The 26,896-nt window shown below is 41.0% G+C and overlaps 1 protein-coding gene across 2 annotated transcripts in view; it reads right to left on the bottom strand.

Annotated features, from left to right (window-relative positions):
* Window positions 1-26,896, bottom strand: part of Dcp1a (decapping mRNA 1A) — a 52,107-nt gene that overhangs the window by 10,355 nt on the left and 14,856 nt on the right. The window contains exons 4-6 of one of the 2 annotated variants that reach the window (XM_021635186.2): window positions 17,317-17,383; window positions 11,477-11,615; window positions 3,356-3,469 (exon numbers count right to left, since the gene is read on the bottom strand). In XM_021635186.2, coding sequence (XP_021490861.1) covers window positions 3,356-3,469; window positions 11,477-11,615; window positions 17,317-17,383 — 320 coding nt within the window. The remainder of the gene's footprint in view (window positions 1-3,355; window positions 3,470-11,476; window positions 11,616-17,316; window positions 17,384-26,896) is intronic. The other variant, XM_021635188.2, reaches the window with a different exon arrangement.

Raw genomic sequence — 26,896 nt, 5'->3', positions numbered from 1 at the left:
ACACTAGGACTTAGATAGTGGTAGAGAATCTGAAGTTCAAAGTCACCCTCAGCTGCCTACTGAGTTCCTGGCTGGACAAGACTGTCCCCTAGAACCCAATCCAATCCAGCCCAACTTAAACAAAACCCATAAGGCAAGTTAGTGTGGATCATAACGATCACACGGTTACACATACATGCCAACCTTTGGATGTACCTGTTGCAAAAGACAAAGTCTTAGATCAAGCATAACCTAATATTGGGGGAAGAGTACCAAAAGAATAAAGTGAATTATGAAAGTGAAATGTATTTTTGTGACTCAGCACTAGATGGCAGTGTTACTAAGTAAGTGTTAGAGCGTTTCTGTGTAAGGGACTTTTAATCCCTCTGTGTAGGGATTTGTAATTGTTTTAGACAATCACACAGTTTTTGATAATAGCCAAATCTCAATGCTTTATAATGCCTTGGTTTTAGCTGAAAAAAAGATGCAATTTTATTTTGTGTTTTTGAGGCAGTCTTGCTATGCAGCCTACATACTCTTCAAACCTGTGATTTTTCTTCTCAGCTTTGCACACTTATGATCCCAGTGCTGAGCAGGTGGGAACAGGTGAATACTGGGGACTTAGCGGCTAGCCTAGCTAGCTATGGCAAGCTGTGGGCTAACAAGAAACTGCTTATAAATGAGATGGAATAAAGTAAAATCAAGAGGTAGATGGAGTGTTAGAAACGGCAGCTGAGGTGGGCTGTGCCCTCCCCATGTACATACATGTACCTCCATGCACATATGCACGTGCCCACACTCCTCTAAAGCAGACAAACATGTAGAGCTGGGCATGGCGGGACATGCCTGGAATCCCAGTTCCTGGGACGTAGAGACAGGATGATCAAGTTCAAGTTTGATCCTAGGTTATAAAGCAAGTCTGAGGCCAGTCTGGGCTATATGAGACACTGCCTCAAAACAAATGAAAGACAAAGCTGGAGAGGAAAGGCAGATTTACTGGTATACATTATACACATAATTGTAACATAACAATCTTGTTAATGTGTATAACACAGCTAATAAAGACAAACGCAGGAACATGCACAGCTCCTTAATTCATAATAGCCAAAAATCTGCTCACAACCCAAACGCCCTTTAATAGGGAAATGTTTCAAAATGGTTAGACTAAGTTATATAGGTTGAGAGTTCCTAATCTAAAAACCCACAATCTAAAATGCTCCAAACCAAAAATCTTTTAAATCCCAATGTGAAGCCACAGATGGAAAATGCACTTCATGTGAGAAGTCCTAGTTAAACTGAAAACTATTTTGTAATTTTACCATCAGGCCACATGTATATGAAACACATGTGAATTTCTGGTTTAGATTTAGGTCCTACTCCAAGATTTCTCACTATACACACACCCACACAGTATTGCAAATATTCTAAAGTCTGAGGAAGCCCTCAAAAAAATATTTTTTTTCAAGACAGCCCTGACTTAGACCAGGCTGGCCTTGAATTTACAGAAATCTGCCTTCGTCTGTCTTCTAAGTGTGGGGATTAAAGCTGTGCATCACCACAGCCTTGCGGACACCCTCAAATTTAAGACGCTTCCCGTCTCCAGTATTTCAGGTATGGGGCACGCAACGGGAACTGCTCTACCACCCACAAACTTGGACTGGGATGTTGATCTGTGGTAGAGCACTTGTCCAGCACGCATGGGTTCAAACCCTCTCAGCAGGAGGGAAGGAAGCGCGCTTGACACATACAGCAATGATGCTAACTGTAAGACTCAGCAGACCACACACTTTCTTTCCATTTGCTTAACGTCCACATGCTTGATTTGCAAAGACAGATCAGTGGTTGGCAGGGGTTCGAATGGTAAGGGGTAGAGCTGGGCATGGTGCTGTGTGTCTTTAAGAACTTAGGAGGCAGATTTCTGTGAATTTGGGGCCACTTGGCATACACATCGAGTTTCAGGACAGCCAGGATTATATAGAGAGACCTTGTTTCAAAAAGCCAAAATACGAATAAGAAAAAAAAAAAAAAAAAAAAAAAAAAAAAAAAAAAAAAGGAAGACAGTAAGAAAAAGGGCATGACTGGGAAGTTGGTGTGGTTAGAAAAGGGAAACACAAAGGATCCTTGTGTGGACTGAGACAGTATCTATCATGACTCTGGTGGTGAGCATGTAAAGCTACTAATCGAGGGCACACATACACATACAAACGAGTACAAGTGACACTGAGAAACTCTAAGCATGATGGCACGTGGCTTGTGTCAACGTCCTTGATGATAGCATACCACACTTTACAAGATGTTATCAATACAAAATAGGGGATGAGGACATAGAATCTTTCTGTATCATGTGTATACGTATATTACTATTATTATTGGGATAGAATCTGCTTTTGTTAGCCAAGGTGGCCTGGAGAAAGTTATATAATATAGTAGGTTGGTTTCAAACTTATGACTCTCCTGCCTCAGTCTCTGAAGTGATGGGATTGCAGGTGTGCACTACCACATCTGGCTCTTTCTATACCACTTAGCACTCTATATAAATATAATTAATAGAAAAAGATTAATGTCTTAATACCTGTTGTTTTATCAGAATACCAATTATAAAGAGAATGAATCAATTTAATAAATATTTATATTGAACAGGGAGAGAAAACTGCTGGTCATGGGTGGGTGTGGTAGTGTACCCCTTTCATCCCAGCATTTAAAAAGTAGGGGCCAGCCTGATCTGTAGAACAAGGGCTACACAGTAAGACCCTGACAAATAAGCAAACAAACTAAAGGTCCCATTAGCATGAGACAGTGAATAAAAAAACAAACCAAACTCTAGTAACTAATTAAAGTCAGTGAGAAAATAAAGCAAGCAGGAGGCTAGAAGGCAGAGAGGTTAGAGAAGGCCCTAACTAAAGAGAGGACCTGAGAGACCAGAAGAAGGAAGCAGACACAGTCATGGGAGAAAAGTACTGCAAACCAAAGGGAAGCTCCAGGTCAAAGTCCTGCAATGACAGGAGCGCAGTGAGCAAGGCAGACAGCAGGAACTGGTGGCACAGGGAGAGGGAGGGGCCAGGAGTGAGACAGGTCACCACTGGAGGGTTGTAAAAGTAGAGGAATGAAAGTTAGGCTGTGCCAGGATCATTTTGCTGGCCTGGCTGAGCACAGAGAAGGCAGTGTCAAGAGCCAAAGCTAGGGGAGCAGAAAGGAGGCTGCTGCATAGTCCAGATAAGAATGTCACGGGCCTGGGAAATGAGCTGGATACGTGTCATGATGTCACACATGTGATCTGACAGACAAGTGAGGAAGCAAACTTGCACAGTGGTTCAAATCCTTAGGAAATGTCACTGTTTTTTTATTCTGACAAAGCTAGGGCTTTAACTGTACGAACCTTATCTTGTAACCCAGAGGGTGTCTCTTCTAGAGTCTCGGTGCTTCCCAGATTGGAGAGCTGAGTGCTTGGCTGTAACCCAGGGCTGGAGATATTTGAGCCGCCCATCTGATTCTTGGAAAAGAATTAAAAGAAAAAGTCTATCATCTGAAGAAGGATGGCTGTCTAAAATCTGGTTCACATTGAAGTTACATGGTAGCTCCACTTGTTACGGCTTTAATCACTCATTTTAAGGAAAAGATAGCATGATTCTACCGGATTTTACCATAGGTTTAAGTTACACAGGATGCCTTCCACTGTTGGGAGACACAGACCTCCCTGTATGCCCGCCTCTACAGCCAGGATACAAAACATTGCCACCAACGCAAAAGTGCTCCTTTGTGATGGCCCACTAAGGCCATGACCTCTGACCTATGAAAGAAAACAGTGGTTTGTTCTTACCCTTAGTTTTGTATTTTCAAAAATTCTAAGTAGAATGGTAACCATGGCAATGGCTTCTGTCACTTGGTATAAAGCCTTGAAGATTTGTGCAAACTACTTTATAGTATCAATAATTAATTTATTTTTTATTGCTGAGTATATAACATTTGTATTATTTTTATTAAAAAATTTTTTATTTTATGTGTATGAGTGTTTTGCCTGCACATATATATGTGCATTATGTGTGTGCCTGGTATCTGAGGAGGTCAGAATGGAGTACTGAATCTTCTGGAGATGGAGCTACAGACATTGTGAGCTGTGGGTACTAGGAACTGAATTAAGTCTTCTGTAAGAGCAGTGGGGGTTCTTAACTACTGAGACATCTCTTTTCATTCTTAAAAACAAACAAACAACAAACAAAACCCAACCTTATCTGGAAGCAGGAAAGATGGCTCAGCAGTTAAGAGCACTGACTGGTTTTCCAGAGGACTCAGGTTCAATTCCCAGCACCCACATGGCAGCTCACGGCGGCCTGTAACTCCTCTTCCAGGGGATCGTATACCCTCACATAGACATACATACAAACACCAATGCACACAACATAAAAATACACAAATGAGTAAAACCCCTTCTCTGTCTATATGTAGTAATTACATGTGCATGCATGGGCCAGCAGCTGCTGTGGAAGGAAGCAGGAGGCTCCCAGGTAACTCCTTTGAGACAGGGTCTCACAATGAACCTGGGCTCACTGTTTCAGCTTAACAGGCTGACCAGCAAAACCTTAATCCTTTGTTCCCACCTCTCCACCTCTTTTCCCAGCCATGCTTTTTGCATGGGTGATGGGAATCAAACTCTGGTCCTCAACACTGGTGCAGCAAGCTTTTTTATAAACTGAGCCATCTCCTCAGCCCCTATTTCCAGTTTCTGATTATGAACAGCTTCAATAACTGTGTAGAATCAGAAGTTTCATTTCACTAAAGCAGATACCTAGCAAAGATAAATCAAGGTACAATGGTATATTTTTCTTCTAAAAAATATACCATTGGGGAGGCAGAGGCAGAGGCAATTATGACATTTTTTTTTTTTAAATTTTTTGGAACAATTTTGCCATGTATGATCTTGCCTCAGCCTTCCAAGTCCTACGATTACAGGAGTGACAGCCACACCTGACTCAGTCCTGGGCTTTTTTTTTTTTGTACATGCAGATGTTGGTTTTGTGTGCACTGGTTTTGTGTGCAAATATGTGCATGAGGAGGCCAGAGATTGATGCAGGATGTCTTCAGTCACTCCTTGAAGCATGGTGTCTCACTAAACCTGTAGCTCATGGTTCTGCTATACAGGATGGCCATCAAATCCCAGAGATCCTTTAGTTACTGTCTCCACAGCCCTGTCCTCAGCCCCCCAAAATGGATGCTGGGAGTCAAGCTCAGATCCTTATGTTTGCATAGCAAGCATTTACTGACTGAGTCATCTCTCCAGTACTCAGTTAAATAGTCTGATGTTTACATTTAGATTTATGGGCCAGTTTGAGCTGAATTTGCATAAGATACTACAGTTTGATTAAGGTTCATTTTGTGTGTATGTATATGCATATGGATATCCAATCATTTCAATACCATTTAAATTCAAACATGCAGGTGAAAACAGTTTTGTTAATAAAAAGAATCCTAGCTGGGTGTGGTGCACGCCTGTAATTCCAGCACTTGGGGAGGCAGAGGCAGGCAGATCTTTGTGAGTTTGAGGCCAGCCTGGTCTACAAACCAAGTCCAGGACAGCCAAGGCTACACAGAGAAACCCTGTCTTGAGAAAACAAAACAAAACAAAGAATCCTTGCTTAGGTTTGTGGCTCACTGGTGGAGCTTGCCTACTATGCCCAAGGTCGTGGGTTCAAACACCAGAACTTCAAAATAAACAACCAATGGGAACAAACACAAGAATCCTTACATGATCACTGGATATATGTGCAATTATGACATTTTGGAAACCTAAGTTACATTTGAAATATTTGTTCCAGCTTTTTGAAGTACTCTATGTCAAGACAACAACAAAAATGAACAACAAAACAAGAAACACATCCAAACTTCATTGCAGAGACAGAACAATTTCAACAAAAAAGTAATTTTCTCGATATTATACTGTTCAGAAACATGCTCAACATAGGAATAGGAACTCCAGATATTACACAAATGGATAAAATGCTGCACTTTTCCTATTCAAACGATAATTCTCATATTATTTCAGAACATCTTTTTGTTTTGTTTGTTTTAAAAGACAAGGTCCTTTCAAACTGGCCTGAAACCCACTATGTAACTAAAGCTGGGCTGGAATACCTGGTCTTCCTGTCTCCACCTCTCAAGAGTTGGTAATATAGGCATGTGCCACTATGCCTAGCACCAGAACACATTTACCCAGTGTCACCATGTGAATTAGGGTGAAACAGTCTGTGAAAGGCTTCGCCATACCTTAATCTAACACACTGCTCTTTGAACAGGGTCATCATCAATCACTATGGACCCTACTATAGGGAATGAAAGGCACTGAATATTAGAGAAACATACTATTGTTCCTAAGTGTATCTTAAAGCAGGAGGTATAATGCTCAGCAATATTCAAAATTGGGAGTTTCCTTAAGGAAAAAAATGCAGATCTATCATTTTCCAGAGAGGCTAGGTGATGTGGACTCAGCAGGATGGCGACTCCTGGCTGAGACTGTGCTCCAATAACCCTTTCACTTGGGGAACAAGGGATGAGTAGGCCTCAGTTCTACTATGACCCACATGGCTCTTGAGTTATTGGACTTTACCATCTGTAAAGAACTTGTGAGATAGGCTTTGTGGCTCTGGGCGCCTTACTATCTATTCTGAAGTATTTCAGGGAGCTTTGTTACTTATATGGGGCCTTTGTTGAAGGTTTATCTTCTCTGTGTTAATGATGGCAGTTAGCCATAAGAATTAGGAGATGCATACAATCACATACAACTTTGTTGGAGGGTAACTTGTATGATATTTGGTAATTTAAGGAGGCTCAGTCATTATCTCATAAACTGAGTATGGTGGCACATATCTGTAATTACAGCACTTGGAGAAGTACAAGCTCAAGGTCATCCTTAGCTACATAATGAGTCTGGAGGCTAGCCTAAGTAATTTGAAGTAGTTAACCTTAGGAAAACAATCAAGAGATGTATGACACCTTAGCTCCAAGACTGCACTGTGAAGGTCTATGAAAAAGAACTAGGAGAAATCTAGGTATTATTTATGTAAAGTTCCAGCTGGGCATGGTGGTGCACACCTTTAATTATGGCACTCAGGAGGCAGAGGCAGGCAGAGTTGTCTAAGTTCGAGGCCAGCCTGGTCTACAAAGTAAGTTCCAGGTCATCCACAACTACCATAGCTAAACCCTGTCTTTTAAAAAAAAAAAAAAGTTTTCTTTTATTTAATGAAATCCCACAGGGACTTCATTGATGAATAGGTATTGCCAATGTAAGGGTAGAACTGTAGAAAAGAGCACATCATAAAGAAGCAGCTAGTAAAACTAACACGCACAAACAGACCATATACGGACAGATTTTTGGAAGGACACATAATGAGATATTATCAATGATTATTTTTAGCTGGCAGAATTACTGTATCCCTTCCTTTTGTTTACTAATTGTTGATGACAAAATTTTCTATAGCATGATGCATTGCCTGCCTAGGAAAAAGAATGATACTCCTACATTTTGAAGAAAAATTAAAAATACTGTTCAAAATTCAGGATTATGTCCAGTGACTAAAAACAATGCAAACTGGACTAGCTGTAAAGGTCTGCGTTTTCAGCTATCAAGCTCGTAAACATAAACTATAGGGATTATAGAGAAATGCTTACAGAGTGTCAAGCTTCAAACAGTCTCTTTACTATGGCAAAATGCTGGGTTTGTGCTGGGTGTGGTAGTGTACACCTGTATTTTAGTAGTCAGGAGGCTGAGCCAGGAGGATCATTTGTTTGAGGCCAGCCTGGACTACAGGGTGAGATGCTACAAAAAAAAAAAAAGAAAAAAAAGATGATTGTCTTATATAAAGTGAATAGGGAAGATTTAGAATTGGAATTAAATCCTACTAACTCAGAGGCCTTGCTTATCCTTCCTTCCCTTGGCTGCCAATCTCCCAAGTCTACCAAAAAGAAAGAGGGACCATCTGCCGCCTATGTGCTGCTGGGGGGAGCTCTCCAAACACCACAATGTAGGTCCAGAGTCACTGCTAATGCCAGATCCATGCATTAAAATAGGCAAACAAGGCAAAAACAACTTATACTTAAGGAAGCTCTGCTTATTTATAATTTTTTTAAAAAAAGAAAACTCTATAAACAAAACGTTAAAGATTTAACAAATCTTAAACATTTCATTTGAATCTAACCTTGGATAACATCTTATGCATTTCAAAATGTTCTTTACAATAGAAGATGTTCTCTGTAGGATTTGCTTTTGCAGCAATTGAAAACAGAAACCTTATCAGATTGTTAGACTGTCGACTTGACACTAGAGTTTCTAGTGTCTAGGGGTTGCACGGAGCAGGCTCACACCATAAAAAGCCTTGAAAGAAAAAAAGCTGTCTTTTTGTGGTTTTTGCTTCTCAGCCAGAGATGCCAAGGCCACTCCTGGCAGCATCTGTCCCACTGAGCAGGATCTAATTTCTTGTCTCATGGGTGCTTTGATCCAATCACCACACAGGGTAGTTAGTTACCATCAGTGCCCATGTAAACAGAAAGGCAACGAGAAATAGCACCGGGTATTATGAGACAGGATCTATGAAAAATAAATTAGCCTTTAGACCAAACTAAACCAAGCCAAACCACAACAAAATAAATAAAACACCTCAACTTTTATTTTTATTTGATTTTTAAGAATCATGATTTACTATAGATGGCTCCTTTTCCAACATTTAATTTATTAAAAATACATTTTTAATAAATTGATTGATGTATTGGTTGATTGATTGGTTTTTCCAGACAGGGTTTCTCTATGTAGCCTTGGCTGTCCTCAATTGGCTTTGTAGACAGGCTGGCCTCGAACTCAGAGATCTGCCTGCCTCTGCCTCCCTGAATGCTGGGATTATAGGTGTGCACCATGGGGAGCTGGGAATAGAACCTGGGTCCTCTGCAAGAGCAACAAGGGTTCGTAACTGCTGAGTCATCTCTCCAGCCCCTAATTTCCTTACCCACCCAAAGATTTGTTTACACGTGTATGAATATTTGGCTGCATGTGTATATGACACGGTGTGCATCCCTGGTGCCACAGAGGCGGAAGAGGGAGTTACAGTCCCTGGAGCTAGAGTTACTAGCAGTGTAATTCAGCACGTGGGTACTACAACTAAGCTTGGACCCTCTGAAAGTGTTAATTGCTGAGGTCTCTCACCAGCCACCAATATTTAATTTCTATACATACAGCAACTGTTCCTATTTATCTATGAGACACTGAGGAACTAGATACAACTTGAAACCTTTCATAGGCCCTAAACTATATTTCTGCACTAGAAGGTGAAAATGCTTTTTTCTTGTTTCTTTTGAAGAGGGCTTCTCTGTGTAGCCTTAACTGTCCTACACTTGATCTGTAGACCAGGCTAGCCTCAAACTCACAAAGATCCACCTGCCTCTGCCTCCAGATGCTGGGATCACAGATGTGTGCGCTAGCACAGGCTGGCAAGAATGCTTTTTTAAGAGAAAACTTTTACCTTCCAGAATACTTTTCTCAAACTCTGTTCCCTGAATTCTTGAGATATTAAAAGGCAGTATGTGAAAAACGCTGCTATAGCGAACCTGAGGCTACTGTGAGACCACTGCGTCTGTATCCCATGAAGGCTCAGGTCTGCGGGAGGAGAGAGGAGGAGGGCAGGGAAAGGGGGAAAAGAAGATATGCTAACAATATTTAGCACATTTAAATACTTTTGACCAATCTGAATACCTTTTCAGAGACTATTAATAGCCTACCTATAAACTAGTATTAACTGTTCAAAAAATACTCTTAACTTTTTTTCCTTTTTTGGCATGGCTGGGGGCTTAGGGAGAGGCAGAGTCTCATGTGAGTCTTCCTGCATGTCTCCTACTGCTCTTCTAAGTGCTGAGGTTACAGGCATGAACCACCCTCCTAGCAGAAATACAATTTATTCTTTAAATTTTTACTATTTTATTTGTTATGCTTGTGCAGGAGTGTACACGATGTGTGGGTTCATATATGCCATGGCAGGGTGTGCTGAAGTCAGAGAACAACTTTCGGAATCTGTCCAGCCCTTCCACTGTGGGTACCAGAGACTGAACTCAGGTTGTCAGACTTGTGTGGCAAGGTATTTTTACCCACTGAAGCATTTTGCTGGTGTTTGTTTTCATTTTTCTGAGACAGGGTCCCACTCTGTAGCCCTCAGAGTCCCAGCAGTCCTGCCCTGGTCTCCTATGTTGAGGTTATAAGTAGAAGCCTGTAATCACAGCCAGCTCAGAGTCATGATTTGAGACAGTCCCTTTTTTGCGCTTTGTTTCTTGAAGACTTGCAAAGAGAAAATGAAATATAAAGGCCCCTGACTCAACAGTGGAAGATAAGGTCGCAGCTATAACTCTGTGGAGACAAAGTCCAGAAGGAGAAGCCCGAGTCTTTCTCCAGTTGAGTATGGGAAATGCTACGACATTTCTCCAGCAGTCAGGTTTGAAACACTGTCAAAAAGTGTCCATTGCTTGCTAGTGTGGTTGTGAATGTCTACAATCCTAGTGCTCAGGAGGCAGGGAAATCAGGAGTTCAAGGCCATCCTGGCCTGCAAGAGAGCCTGTCTACAAATAGCAAGCAAGCAAGCAAGCGAGCGAGTGAACAGGGTACTCTATTACCACAGCAACAAAGAAAGCAACAAATTAACATCTACTGTTTGGCAGAGTGAGCAATTTGTAAATACAAGCTGGAAAAATTAACTCATATACCACAATTGTCATTTTCATTACCATTTAGGAAAAAATTATCAGTTAACTTATACAATGCAAAACTGAAGGGATACCCAGGTATGGCAGCACATGCCTTTAATTTCAGCACTTCAAGGCAAAGGTAGGTGAATCTCTGTGAGTTCCAGACCAGTCAGGACCACACAGTGAGTGAAACAGTCTCAAAACAAAACAAAACAAAACAAAACACCTAAAAACAATCAAGATACAAAGCACCTCCAAAACAACGCCCCAAAAAAAGGAAAGAAAAAGAAAACAAAAACAAAAGAGCCATGTCTCCAAACAAACAAGAGATAGAAACACTGAATATTCAGAAAGGTTTCACATTTTGAGTAAAATTCCAAATGATAAGGTCAATTATAGAACACAAATGTGCCATTTACTATTACGGTGAACAAATTACCAGACTATTCTTTACAGCCTACATAAATTCTTAAGGCCATCCAGCATGTGAGCATGACGGCAGGGATAAAGGGGAGTTGTGAAGCTCTCTCTGAAACTCCCACTGAGCGCTAACTTCCACCCTCCAAGACCATTTCTTTCACAGTAATTCTATAATGATTGGGAACAGAAAAAGCATTTGAAGTTTTCTTTCTAACCGAGTACTCTAGGAAAGCAGATGAAATCACAGACTTTGTTCTTTTCTAAAGTAATGACTGCTACTGGCACTGGGTAACGCTCCCAGTCTCTAAGACTCCAGCAGGCTTCCTCCCGTCTGTCAGTGTTCCCTGGTCAGCGCCCAGAGACTTACCCTCTCGTACTCGTCCTTGGCTCTGCTCAGCATCTCCAGGATGTCGATGGGCCTCTGGTCGCTGCAGCCATTGGCCTGGCTGGGACTCTGTTTCTCTCGAGCAGCCTGCTGGGATCGCCGTGTCTCCTCTTCTACCACACTGTAGGAGGAGAAACAGGCTCCAGAAAGGCCACTTTACACAACTGGACCCCAGCACTCTTCTGTCCACTTTCCAAGGACAAAGTAAGAGTGCCACGTGACACTGTCCTTGCAACAGACCAAGAGCCTTAGTTACTTCATTCCATAAATACATGATTTAACCATGTCACCATTTCATTCCCAACAGCAGCCCCTCACCTTTAGAAAGACACAGAATCCCTTTCTGGAGATGGCTCAAGTAGGTATATTAAGAAATCCATTCCATCATCTCCTTTTCTCATGGACCTTTTAGTAATGTCCATGACACAGAAGTATGTCCAGACATAGAAGACTGAACAGCACACTGTGGACTAGCCCTGAAAATGGATGTTGGTGAATTCTCTATATACAGACAAAAGGTTCTGCGCTAAACGGGACCAAACTCAGGGTGGTTATGGGTATGTACCATATTATAAATAACTGGCACTTTCTTTAATTCTTCACTTCAGATTCTATAAGGCAAAAGTCTTAAGAATGCTATTGTCAGAGTTGGGAGCTTTAACTCTTTTCACAGGCTTACATTTTTAAATAGCATTCTTGCTCCTCAACATAGAGGTTTGAAGCAACTGAGCAATTTCAGTAAAATGTTAGGAACTAAAAGATGGATGGGGACCACATGGGTATTTTATTTCCTGCATAGACGTTAATAATGCAACTAATGAAAAAGGTGCATTCAGATTTCAGTCTCTAACTACAGTGAATAGGCCCTTCCTGCCATGAGATTTTCTGGGTACAAGTCTCACTTGGCAACTAAGTTAACTGAGAACTCACAGGCAATAATGACAGTAAAACAATTCAGTAGCAAAGGCTTATACTGAAGGACACGAGTAACAGGAGTAACATGAGCACAGTAAAAATGCCAGGTCACTCAGTGTCAATTGAACTGCCTGCCCAAGACTCCTAATTAGTGTGTGTGTGCATGGCAACCATGTTCATCGTTTAATGCTAGGTTAGACAACATCACCATTTTTTTTGTTTAAAGATAGTTCAGTTGGTAAAATACTTGCTTTGCAAGCATAAGGACCTGAGTTAGAGTTCTAGAGCTTACATGAAAAAGATGGGAGATGGCTCAATTTTTTTCTTCCTCCTGAGACAGGGTTTCTCTGTGTAACCTTGGCTGTCCTGGAACTCACAGTGATCTACCTGTCTCTGAGTGCAGGGATCAAAGTTGTGCGCCACTACACCCAGCTTCAAGAGAGCTGCTCAACTGATAAGGTGCTTGATGTGGAACACTAGAAGCTGGGTTTGGATCCCAGCACCCACGTCAAAAGCAAGGTGCAGCAGTGTGCATTCTGATCTAAGTGGAGACAAGGGGGAGCAGACTGGGATCCACTGACCAGCTAACCTAGATGACTCAGGGAGCTCTCAGTGCAGGCAAAGACCCTGTCTGCCTCAAACAGTAAGTTGGAAATGACCGACCAAGACATCAACCTCTGGCTTCTGCCTGCAGGTGTGCACACATGCATGTACTCTCACACTCACAGACACAAAGACATACAACATCATGGTGCGTGCTTGTAATCCCAGTGCTAGCAGAGACAGGTGCATTCCAGGCCAGTGAGACTTGTCTCAAAATAAGTAAATTAAAACAAGTAAATGAAATAAAATAAAAAAAATTACACCCAAAGAATGATAACCCAAAATTGTCCTCTGGCCTCCATACACACAAACATATGTGTCCACATGTATAGTAAAGATACCAGAATCATTCTGAGTTTTTATTTTTTATTTTTGAGACAGGGTCTTCCTATGTAAACTAAAGTGGGTCTCCAATGATTTCTGCTTAAGCCTCCTGAGTACTGTGATTACAGGCACGTACAATCATACCCAGCTGCCATAGGGTTGTTTGCCTGGTGCTCACCGAGGCCAGAAGTGGTGGTTTTGATCCCCTGGAACTGGAGTTACAAAGAGTTGTGAGCTGCCACATGGGTGCTGGGATCAACTTGATCTTTTGGAAGAGCAGCCAAAGCTCCCAACCACTGAGACATCTCTCTGGTTGCCATTGCTTTTATTTTATTTTTAAAGATAGTCTCACTCTGTAGCCCTGGCTGACCAAAACTCAGTGTTTACTATATTGCCCTTGAACATGTAATCTTTCTGCTTCCGAGTCACCGTGTCAAGCTCCACTCTGCACCTGTGTTTGTGGTACACACGAGCATGTAGGCGTGCGTGCCCATGCACGCTCATGTATAGGTTCTTTCAGAGACGGAATCTCCCTGAACTGGGATGGTCACTGGTACTGACAGGCTAACTGGTCAGCGAGCTCCTGGGCTCTGCCTGTCTCCGGCATTGACACTGGAACTGCACTCAGGCCTGGTACTCGGGACAGCAAGGGCCCCTGCTGAGCAATCCGCAGCCCCGTTCTGTGTCTTTATCATGCTGAAATGCCTGTGCTCCTCTAAGAAAGGTAAGCCTGTACATGTTTTCAAACCTTACGACCATAAAACTCTTTACTGTCTTTCCTGACACTATGCCACCCCCATCTCCATGGATCTGGACAGCCTAGGCAGGTGCTCTACCATGGAGCAGCATCCTCAACCTTCTGCTGCTTTAACAAAACGAGCAGTTTTTCTCTCTAGAATCTTAGCTTTTAAGGAGGTAACTACTCCCACATCAACAAGACATGTGAAACCACAGGCTCCCTGGTAGACTAAGAGAGGCCTGAGCAGGGATATGAAAATCAGATCAATATCAGTAGCTTACTTAGCACTTAGCTGTGGGCCACAGTAGACTGATTCCAGCACAAGAAAGCATTCTATCATGCAGGCTTTTCTACCTACCTTCTAACTTGCCACATAGCTTGGCTAAGCTGGTGTTCAACCCTTCCCTGACTTGGACCACACCTGTGACTCTGGCTCAAAAAGAGTATACTCTCCACTGTTTACCCGCACAACAGGCCATCTCAGTTAGCTAACTGCTGAAACCAAAAGCCGCTGGATGGTATGGAGGGAACTCAAACAAAGGAGAGTTGGCCTTAAGGTCTCTTCCCATTCAATCTTAAGGGCAATACTCTTTGGGGTTTGAGTAAGAATGGCAACCTGGGCTGAAGAAATGGCTCAGCTGTTAAGGGCACTATTTGCTCTTCCAGAGGACCTGGGTTCAAATCCCAGCACACACATGCTAACTCACAACCGCCTGTTAATTCTAAGATCTGACACCGTCACATAGACATACATGCAGGCAAAACACCAATGCATATAAAGTAAAGGTTAAAAAAATAGGAATGTCTTTCACAGGCTCATACATTTGAATGCTGGGTCTCTAGTGGGTCAAACTGGTTGGGAAGGTGTGGTGGTTTAAATGAAAATGGCCCAAACTGTAAACCCAGCACTCAGGGAGGCAGAGGCAGGCATGAGTTCAAGACCAGCTTGGGCTATAAAGCAAGTCTAGGACAGAGAAACCCTGTCTCAAAAAACCCCTCAAAAAAAAAAAAGTCCCAATAGATCAATAGGGAGTGGCCCTACTGGGAGGTGTGGCCTTGCTGGAGGAAGTTATTGCTCCAGCATGATGTCTGTCTGTCACCATGCTCCCCCACCATAACTGTCATGGACTCAGCCTCAGAAACTTAAGCCCCAATAAACTTTTTCTTTTGTAAGTGCCTTGGTCATGGTGTCTCTTTATAACAACTGAAAAGTACCTAAGGCACCTTCTCAAACCCCCAAAACATGTACCCTTCCCAAGCTCTCCAAGTTTGTATGTTAAGTTTAGAATACTGTCATTGACCAAAGTGAGGATCCACATTTTAGATCGAGTACAAGTTTAGGCAGTCAATTTCCTACATGGCTTCTGAGCTTTAAGCACAGTTTTCATAGCACTGTTCGTTAGTGGGGTGATACTCTGAATTACATAAAGAACAGAGGTATATGCAGGCAGATATATAATAATGAAAGATGGGTTTTTTTCCTTTTTTTTTCTTCATTCTTGCTGAACAGTCATTAATCCAGAAGCTAGTGGCAACATTTGTGAGGCATTCTCTTCAGATATATATACGTCAACCACATTAACAGCTGGGCATGCTTTAATCACTTTTTTGGGACACAGGTCTCCCTTATGTAGTCGAAAATGTGCTATGTCACCAAGGCTGACCTTGAACTCACAATTCTTTCACCTTAGCACCTAAGTGCTGAGATTACTGATACCTGTAATCACTTCCATAACTTCCTTCAATTCCCATTTCCACATCTATTTCAGGGATTAACAGTCTTTTCAGATGGGCCTTCAGTCTTTAGCTCTAATAGCTACTGAAGTTTAGTATCTGGAGTGCCACCAAGGCTCTCAGAAAAAAACTTCAAGATGATTTTCCCTCAGTAGTTGTCAGGGCTCAAACGGACAGATTCTCTCATACAGGCCTAAAATGCTCTAATTTGGCAGAAGAAGAAAATATCAATCTATCGATATATTCCAAAGTTTAAATACTTGTCTTCTAAACATCTTCCTCTTTCAAAACAAAACAAAGAATCAAGTATCAAATAAATGCCTTGGTTGAGGTCATGAGGCAGGGGCCCCAGAATGGTACTGGTGGCTTTGCAAGATAGACTCTCAGAGCTGGCACTTTGTTATCTCACGTGATGCGGCCCACTAGTATAATGCAGCAAGGTCCTGTGCATGTCAGCCCATACCCCAGGACCTCCTCTAGCTATACCATACCATACCTATAACCATGAGCAGAATAAACCTTTATCTTTATAAACTAAATGAGTACACTGTTGAAAAGTAGTATAACTTCACAAATAAAATGTTTTAAAAGGAAGTGTGCTTCAGAAAGCCAATATTTTCTCCAGTAAGACTGACTGTTAGCTTACAGGCAGCAAAGCCCTGTAAGGTACAACTAGCAGTAAATACAACAGGTCTGCCTTGTAAGCTCACAGCCAGAGTTTGCTTGTTCAGCAGAGGACTGAACAGTAAGTAAATAAACAGTCAGGACACACCAGTAGTCTGGGGTTATAACTTGGCCTTTGTTTGTGTACCCTCTAAAGACATGTAAGCATACTCAGAATTGAAATTACTGTGTAAACTATTATACTTTCAAGATGTTTAATTAAAACTTACAGTTATCCTGATGAGACCTGATAGACTAGGATCAGAAGGAAGGAGAGGAAGACCTACCCTATCAGGGGACTTTCGGAAGGGCATGCATGGAGAAGAGGGAGAGAGGGTAGGACTGTGAGGAGAGGAGGGAGGGGACTTACGGGGGGGCTACAAAGTGAATAAAGTATAATTAATAATAATAAAAAATGAAAAAGAATTAAACAATAAAAAACCTTACAGTTAAAGAATTAAGATTATTTTCTTCCAAACACATAGATACAAACCTTGAGGAGAGAACGTAACAGAACTTTGATTTGGCAGGAGTAGTGCTACAAAGGAAAATTTAATAACCTAAAAAGACGTTGTTGACATTAAATCATCAAGCAGATGTTCTTACATTTGTAAATAACAATCACACACATCAATCTAATGTATACACATACATAAATTAAAAGGGATGGACCAGTAGGTAATTTTAGAAAAAAAAAAAAAAAATTCTGCCTTTGTCAAACTTTTGGAAATAAAAAGGAAATTAAGAGGGCTACATTAACTAGGAGATGTTAGTAACTGAAGAGAAGCTGGGATCGGAGTAATGTTTCACCTCTCATTATCTATGGAATAATATAAATACTTACTCAGCCATGAGTTTTGCTATGCGGTGACAGTCATTCTTGTCATAAAACCAGATACTGTATATTGACACTTGAAAAACAAAGGAAAAAAAAAGATAAGCATTAAGTTTTCAAGTTTGAGTTCATGAATAATTTAATACTGGATTTGCCATCAGATCCTCAAATGATTGTAATCACTCTAAAGAAAAAGGAGTAAAAATGAAACAGAGCCTTCCCCCAAAGGCCCATTAAAATCAGGTAAAACACTCAAGACATTAATAACAAAACCAGGTGAGGCTTGTTAACACATCTAGAATCCCTGCTGCACTGGAGGCTGACACAGGAGGAGTTCGAGTTCAGGGCCACCCTGGGCAAATAAGCAAGGCTGTCTCAAAATAAAATTAATAGTCAGTTGGGGATATAGCTTAGGGGTGCTGGTGTCATCCCCAGTTAAAATACACACCCACACATACATACATGCACGCACATACACAGTTTTAAAACTCAATCTGCCATTAACTATCAGATGCACACTTACATATTAAAAGAAAATCTACCAATTAAACTAATAATCATTATTGATGATGATTCCATATTAACAAGAAAATGCAAATAGTCTTAACAACTGGAAACTAAGCTCACTGGCTAGGAACAGAATTTATGCGTTTTTTGAATCTTAAATAGAATAAAATTAAACTACAGAAAGTTTTAAAAGAAAGTTTAAAAATGACTGTTTACACATGATGTCAACTGATAAACTGTTTATACAGGCCATCAGTCAAGTCACACTTGTTTGCCACTTTTTTTTTTCTTTTTCTTTCTTTGTTTTTTTTAAGATACGGTTTCTCTGTGTAGTCTTGGCTGTCCTGGACTTGATTTGCAGACTAGGTTGTCCTCTAACTCAGAGATCCACCTGCCTCTGCCTCCTCGAGTGCTGGGATTACAGCCCTGTGCCACTATGCCCCGGCTTGCTACCTTTTCTTATTCCCAGGATGGTAATCCACACAATTAAAGACTTTCACTGGGACAGGAGCTCGAGGGAGCTGTTCTCACTGCGCCCAGTCAGGAAGCAGAATGCTGCTGACTGCTGCTTAGCATCTTTTTGTATGTCTGGAGGTTAGGGTGAGTCTTTCCAAAGCTATTAAGCTAGTGTAGATTCCTCATGGGCATGCCCAGAGGTTTGTCTTCTAGGTGACTTCATGTCCCGTCAGGCTGACAGAGTACTAACCAGCACATCATCTAATATGGCCTGCCTTTTCCTCAGAAACAATAGCCAGGAAGCTTTTCTATCTTTGTAGACAGCAGTGGAACCTTTCTGTATGTATCTGTTTCTGAATTCTTTTATTCATTTTCATTTATTTCTCTATTCCTACAATGTCTTGATTAGAACAGTTATAAAACAGGCCTTAATAATGAGTAGAGTTGCCTTGTACTTTAAGACTGTCTTAGTTAGGGTTTCTATTGATGTGAAGTGGCATCATGACCAAGGCAACTCTTAAAAAGGAAAACATTTAACTGGCTGGCTTACAGTTCAGAAGTTTAGTCCATTATACTAGAAAGCATGGTGGCATGCACGCAGACACGGCGCTGGAGAAGGAGCGGAGTTCTCCATCTGGATCAGCAGGCAGCAGGCAGAGACTGTAAGCACTTGGCCGGGCGTGGATATCTGAGCTCTGAAAGCCCAGCAGCAGTGACACTTCCTCCAACAGAGCCACTACTAATAGTGATACTTCCTGTGAGCCTACGGGGGCCACTTTCTTTCAAGCTACTACAATGACTGTTTTAGTTTCCAGAGATTTCCATGGGGGGGGGGGGGAGGGATTCTTGTTAAAGCCTAACTCCTAATACCTGTATGGGAGATTTTTTCCTAAAGTTTTATTTTTGAGGCAGGGCTTTGCTGTTGTTCTGGTGTTTTTGAGAGAATATCTTCCAATGTAGCTCAGGCTGACTTCAAACTCTTGATCCTTTCTCTGCAGGTGTGTGCCACCAAACTCAGATTAAAGAAATAAATTTATTTTCTGTGGTACAGGGGACTGACTTCAAAGCCTTGCACTTTAACTGTACTACAGCCCCCAACCCTACAATTGATTTTTGTGTGCTGATCTTCTATCCTGAGATTCTACCAAACTCCTTGTCAGCTCTAAGAGGCATATATATACAATGATATCATTTGATCAGGGACAGATTGAATTCCTATAGGTATTTTCTTTCTTGGCTCATCATAGTGGTTACAAGTTTCAGTGATAATATGAACAGAAGTGATGAAATGCACATCACTGCCTGGCTCTTGGTCTCAGGGGAAAAGTATTCAGTTCTTTACCACATACACAAAAATCATTAGCTTAAGTTTTTGTAGGTATGCTTCACCAAGGTACTAGTTCACTTCTATTCATAATTTGAGTTTTTATAAGAAATGGACAATGGATTTTGTTGAACGGTCTTTAAAAATTTTTCTTCAGCCGGGGCATCGTGGCGCATGCCTTTAATCCCAGCACTCAGGGAGGTGGAGGCAAAGGCAGGTGGATCAATGTGAGTTTAAAGCCAGCTTGGTTTACAAAAAGCAAGTTCAAGACAGCCAAGGCTACAGAGAAACTGTGTCTTCCATATGCTATTTACTTCTTTAGTTTACTGCCCCATCTGTGCATTAACCTTCCGTCTCTGGAATAGAGCCCCCTGGGCACTGAGTATACTTTTTCATGTGTTAAGCAACATAACATAAAAGGTATGTTAGTAGCTAGTAGAAGATTTTTGAGTCTATGTTTATAAAAAAAAAAAAAGAAAAAAGAAACAAAACAACAACAAAAAAGACAATGGGCTGGTAGTTTTCTTTCTTTGTCTTTGTTTTGGTATTAGGGTTATACTGGCCTTACAAAAAACAAAAACAAAAACAAAAAACTTGAGAAGTATTCTTTTGTTTCTTTCTCTTTAGAAGACACTAACATTAGTGTTAATTCTTTTGAATTCTCTGGTAAAATAAGCTGAACCTGGATTTTTTCAGGAACCTGTAAGTTACAAATTAAATTTCTTTAATATGGTTCAACAGTATTCATGCTATTTATTTTATCTTGGTTGAGTGTTATCACTTGTGAATTTTAAGTAGTTATTCCATTTCTTCTAAATCACCAAAAGCTTATGAATGTAGTTGTTCATAAAATCTCGTATATCTTAACAGCTGTGGGATTTGCAATAGCTACTTTCCCCTAAGAGACAAACTTGCTTTTGTTCTTTGAGACTGGCCCTCACTCTGCAGCTTATGCTACGCAGAACTCCTGATCCTCCTGCCTCAGGATCTCCACTGCAGGAATTATATGCATGTGGTACTATGCCCAACTCTTGTGCCTGTACTCTTGTTAGTTCCGCTAAACATTTTATCGATTGTATTGTCTTTTCTTTTAGAACAAGATTTTTTTTCACTGATTTTTCTTCGCTTTCTTCAATTACACTGATTTGTGCTCTCATCTTTACAAATTGCTCCCTTTTGTATGCTTTGAGTTAATTTTGTATTTTTCTTCTTCCTTTTTTTATTTTTTAAACTTTAGATACGGTTTTTCATAACTGAGGCTGGCCTTGAACTACTAATTCTCCAACCTCTATTTCCCAAGTGCTAGGATTATACACATGTGCCAGCACACATGGCTGTTTGTAATTTTTTGCAGTAGGAATTCAGAATTCGGTGGGTTCTTAGCCAGTGCCACACAGAAAGGCAGGCATTTACCACGCCCTCTGAGGCTTCTTAAAAACAATCTCCTAGGTCAGACTGGAGACATAAGCCCTCTGTCACTCCCACCTTGATTTCTTCTTGGAGGGAGGGAGAGCACCACCCTGGTAGCCAGCTGTTACTAGCAGAGCTTCCAATCAATTCCTGCCAGGTTTGCTTGGCTCGCCTAGTATTGTTGGCACAAGTCCCATGCAATCTATGCGAGGCCAAGTCCACCTGGGCTACCTTCTGTTGCTAAGAAGGCTTGCATCAGGTTAAGACAGTGAGACATCCTCCTGCTGGGTTGGTCTGTATGTCTGTCACACTCGCCATCACCTTCCTCTGTCTAGTCTTCAGAGTTCTTGACTGCTTTGTAGTATCTCCTTGGCTTATAGTTGTATTTATCAAGAAGAGACAGATCATTTGCTTGATTGTTCCAAGTTGTGTTATGCATTTTTATGGTTGGAAAACAGAAGTAAAGACAACTAGGTGGCTTATTAATAAACTAGAGAAAAAGATTAGTTTCAGGACTATAACCCAGGCTGGGTGCATTTCTAGAGTATATGCCTTGCCACCCCAAACCTGGCATCTAAATCTCACTGCATTAAAAGTAACACAGAACTAAAGAATTTTATTTTGATTTATTATTATTATTATTTTTTACATTTACTTATGTCTGTGTCAAAGCATGTATAGAGGCCAAAGGATAACTTACAGGGACTTGGTTGAGCCAGACCCTTAAAACTTTTTTATAGCAGGGTTTCTGTGTAAAGTGACAGGCTTTCCTCTGTGTAGCCCTGGCTATGCTAGAACTCACTCTGTAGACCAGGCTGGCCTTGAACTCAGAGATCCACCTGCCTCTGCTTCCAGAGTGCTGGGATTAAAGATGTGTGTTATCCCCCAACCTCCTATCAAAGTACACTTAAAGACTAGAGAAACACAAAGAAAAAGTTATTTTAAAATTGCATTTTAAAGGATAGCATGAAGCTGGAAATGGTAGCATATATATGCAATCCTGGCACCTGGGAGGCTGAAGTGAGGGGAATCACAAATTTGGGGCCAGACTGAACTACACCAGCAAGACCGTGTTACAAAGAAACAAGAGATGATGTAGCTCAGTTGGTAGGGTTCTAGCCTAGTATTCAAGTCCTAGGTTTGATTCCCAACACTGCACAAACCAAGTGTGACAGCGAATGCCTGCACTTCCAGCACTGAGAGGCAGAGGCAGGAAGATTAGGCCTTCAAGGTTATTTTCAGTTGCATAGTTTGAGCCTTGCTTGATATGATATATGAGGCCCTGTTTCAACACACACACACACACACACTCCTGTATTTTGTATTTTTATTTACTAAATTTGTTTTTGTTTAGATGTGTATCCCAGGCTGACCTTGAACTTCTGATTTCCCTGCCTCTGCTTCCCAAGCACTGAGTAGGAATGAATCATCATACTGGTTTCAATAAATTTTATTTATTTTTGGACAATGAAAAAAATGTCCTTTATTAAACATTATTCATGCTTGTAATGATGGCAGATAAATATAATATTACCATAAATGGGTGGTGGTGGTGATTATTTTATTTTAATTTTTCAGACAGGGTCTTACTATATACCCTAGGCTAGCATCAAACTTTTTTCTTTAAAAATTATTTTCCATGTAATATACATCTCAACAAATTTTAAGTAAATTTAAAAATGTGTTATCTGTGGAGACTTGATAGGCTAGAGTCAGATGGCAAGGGAGAAGGGTTTCCTTTTTCAGTGGACTAAGGGAAAGAGATGGGGGTGAAGAGGGAGGGAGGGGCCAGGAGGAGATGAGGAAGGGGGCTACAATTTGGATATAAAGTGAATATGTTGTAAAAAATAAAATAAAATAAATGTGTTACTAAAAGCTGGGTGTAATCATGGCATTTGCCTAATAATTCACTCATGAAGTTGAGGCAGGAAAATTAAGTTTGAAGCTAACTTGAGCCACATAAAGAGCTCTTATTCCTAATAAAGTTTTTTTAAATCCCTTTTAAACAAATATTAAACAAGCTCTGTAAAGATATTAGAATATATCAATCTATAATGCCAATTAATAAAGGTTATTCTGATGGCAAATTATTTGTTGCATACTGAATTAAGACCACTCTGCTGCAAGATTTCATAGGGCTTTTCTGTTACTGCTATGTAAATTAAAATACAAATAAACTGAGTAAGCAAATGGCTTCATTTCAATGAATGAAGCACATAAAAAGGAATTTTTCCCTACCCTGTTTACAAGGTTCCATGGTCTAGCATGGAAAACCTCAATGACACTGAAACTGCCCTAAACCTTCAGGCCCCTGTGTGGCCACAGATCCTTATGATACTGAGACACAGGAGGCTGCTTTCCGTGCCTGGGACCCATTTTTTTTTTTTTTTTAATCAATTCTTCTACTCACAGAATTTCAAAATACTGCATGCAGCTTCCAATGAACAAGAATGTGTTTGGAATGTGTTACATAATGTAAATTAACAAATTAAGTTGGGCGTGGTGGTGCATGCCTATAACACCCTCCCCCCCACCCTCCCACCCCCTGGCACTTCGGGAAGCAGCAGGCGGATCTGTGAGTTGGAGGCCAGCCTGATCTACAAAGAGTCCAGGACAGCCATGGCTACACAGAGAAAAGCTGTCTTGAAAAAAACAAACAAATCAACTCAACTTTGACATCTCCACTGTAGGAACATAGATGTAGCCTCATTGGAGAGAAAATGATTACGCATTATCTCTACTGGGTCTAAAAGCTAAATCTCACCCCAGGATAGGGTAAATCACATACGGCTTTCAAAAGATTCCATATATGGCAATTACAGGCAATCACCTTTCTTTAAATATCCCCCTTTCCAATCTTGGCTCAGAACACCTAAAACACTAAAGTCCAAATACAGAAGATTCCATTTTCATATACTACACAATCTACATCTGGACACAGCCATGAGAGCTGAAGTGTTGACAAAGTGCCTAAAATATGTAATGCATCAGGTATGGAGAGTAACACAAAGCTCTTTGTGGGTTAAAGAGCCAGGAATTCCAAATTAAACTATTAGAAATAATTTCAAATTGAAAAGAAAAAAGTAAATTCATTATAGCTGTCAGCTTAAGGCAAATCTTTATTTTCATTTAGGTAAGTCACCCCTTCCTCTTTTAAGAAATTCAACGCAATTTAGAAATAAGACATTTGCTTCTATACTTGTCCATTATCAAATAAACTGCCAAAAAGAACCAAACACTTTCAAAGGCATGTTTGCAGAAGAAACACAGATAAGGAGGCCAGCATGATAGCTTAATGGGCAAAGGATAAGAGTCACACTCAATTCTGCCAGAAGCAGACCTGTAGAGGTTCAGAGACGCATCCAAGAATCAGTGCTGTCTGCCAACATATCAAAAGCTCGGTGCACGCAACTGGCAAGAAAGCTCAGGGAGCTGCCACTAAGCCTGTCCCTGCCACTAGTGAGTACAAACAGGTGAGTCTGCCAGATAGCTAAGACCACAGAGGCCCTTGTCTCTAAACCCAAGTTAAGTACCCTTAAGAGAGCCTACACTCAAAGGCCTACACATGCTGCCAACAATTCGTGCTGAGATGTCCTGAAATAATCTTCTCTGATTAACTGTCTCACAAAAGATGCAGGCTTTCGGCAATGCACTATCATTTTGCCACAGCAAATAATGATTTGTATCTGTTCCATAAATGTTTTTTTCTCAATACCAAAGGGAACTAGTTGGTGGATGCCCACCATATTTTTTGACTGCGGATCCCAAGTCATCACACATAATGGCAGTCAAGGAAAAGGTGATGAGTATAATGTAATACTGTTGTACTTCCATAAAAAATATTAAGATGCAAAATATCCCCAATCAAGTATTTCTCCTGCTTTTCAACTGAGAGCCCTTTCCTTTGGAAACTGTGAAAACAACAACATTAAAAGCACTTGGGTTATCTAAAATTAGAAAAACTTAAAAGCTGATGGGGAAAATGTCTATTTCTCAAAAGAGCCCTATATGAGGACCAAGCTACTTATTATAATTTGATATTAATTTTATTCAGCTTTATTAAAGTTGTATATAGTACAAGATCAAGAAAATTCAAAGTAATCTGGAGACTTTGCCAAAAACCTTTAAGAGTGCTAGAGATGCTATAATTCCCTCTTATGTATGTATATGCTGTCTTTTTGATTCACGTATCATTTATACCTAAATCCACATTCTAGAAGGATCTGAGGAGGCTGGTACTTTTCTTAATTCAAAGCTAAGTAGAAAAGCTTCTGGTGGTAGTGTTGAGTTATAAAACTTCTAGAGGCTGGAGAGACAGCTTGGTAGGTAAGGGCACTGTGCCCAAGCCTGACGACCTCATTCCAATCCACGGAACTCTAACAATAGAGAGCGGACTCCCTGCAAGATGTCCTCCAACTGCCCCATTACTCGCATGAACTGTGACTTTCGAGGCTGGAGGAAGCGCACTTGCCCAGCATGGGTGGGATAGAGGGGACTAGAGATACGGGATATTCCCTGGGTTCAATTCCTAGTATTGTGAAAACAAAAACAAACCAACTCCCGATGGTGGAAATAGTTATAAAGATATAAGAGATGATTCAGGGATAAAGACAGTTCACTGATCTCACAGAGGACTTGAATTCAGTTCGCAAGACCCTTATACCTGCCTGTAACTCCAGTTCCAGGGGCTCCATAGCTTCTGACTTCTGAGGGAACATGTATACATACATGATGCCTATAGTTCACACAGGCACACATGCATATACATAAATAAAATTATAATAGGAAGCAAAACAAAAAAATGGGCTTTCACTATAACCAAATGCACTTAATAATCAGAAATGGAACCTTGCTATATAAACAGTAGTCTGCTCCAGCTAGTAAGAAAGCACGTCTCTACACTGACAGATCATTTTCTTTCAGAGAGGAGTAAACCTGAGAGCCCCTGTAAGGAGCCAAAGACAGCCTGGCCTTTGGCTCTACCAGGAGACACTTGGCAGGCTGTGACCGCCTCGACAAGAGGATGCGGTGTACCGGCAAGGAAGGCTGGCAATTGCAGCAGCTTACTCCTTGTGGCCCAAAGAACAGTCACCTCAGAACAGCACACTAACATGGCAGACAAGAAGCCCCAATCCTAAAATCCATGTGCGGTCACCTACTTATTGAACACTGGGTAGAAGATCTGAACCATGTCACTTAAAAAACGCTACTCAGCAAGCCCCTCAGTTTACTTTAAAAGGGGAACGTCTCAAAATTAGAGAAATACTGCAGGATCCAGGTAATCTCAGAGTGGAATTCGACTCATGAAATGGCCATTGAATTTGGGAATTAGGAAAACAAATTCGAAAGTATTATGACTGATGCTTCCCATTTATTAAAGTTTTATTCTTAAATGCTGGGCAACTCCAAATACTATGAATCGAGAATCATAGTAGAGTTTTCACTTGGCATAAGACTATGGCCACCATTATTACAGTGCTCAACATTCAAGGCAGGGGCTTCAAAAGGACATGTTATACATGACTATGAGTGTGACACAATGCTGGGCATGGCCACCACCCACTAGCCATCTTCGTATTCTATGTTCTACCAATCTACCATTTTAATGTTGGATGGAAAAGATAAGGTGCAGGAAATGGCATCTGGCATTTACAGGCCCAAATTCCTGTTTCTTAGACTTCCAAAAATCTACAGTTACAATGTTGGGATAGCCGGGCATGGTGGTACACACCTGTAACCCCAGCACTCTGGGAGGCAGAGGCAGGTGGATGTCTGTGAGTTCTAGGCCAGCCTGGTCTACAAAGTGAGTCCAGGACAGCCAAGGCTACACAGAGAAACCCTGCCCCTAGAAACAATAACAACAAGAACACTGGGATATAGTTCTAATTATGG

The sequence above is a fragment of the Meriones unguiculatus genome, chromosome 9 (genome assembly GCF_030254825.1).
Source record: "Meriones unguiculatus strain TT.TT164.6M chromosome 9, Bangor_MerUng_6.1, whole genome shotgun sequence".
Lineage (NCBI taxonomy): Eukaryota > Metazoa > Chordata > Mammalia > Rodentia > Muridae > Meriones > Meriones unguiculatus.
Note: the sequence above shows the minus strand (reverse complement) of the source record. Positions and strands in the feature narration are given on the sequence as shown.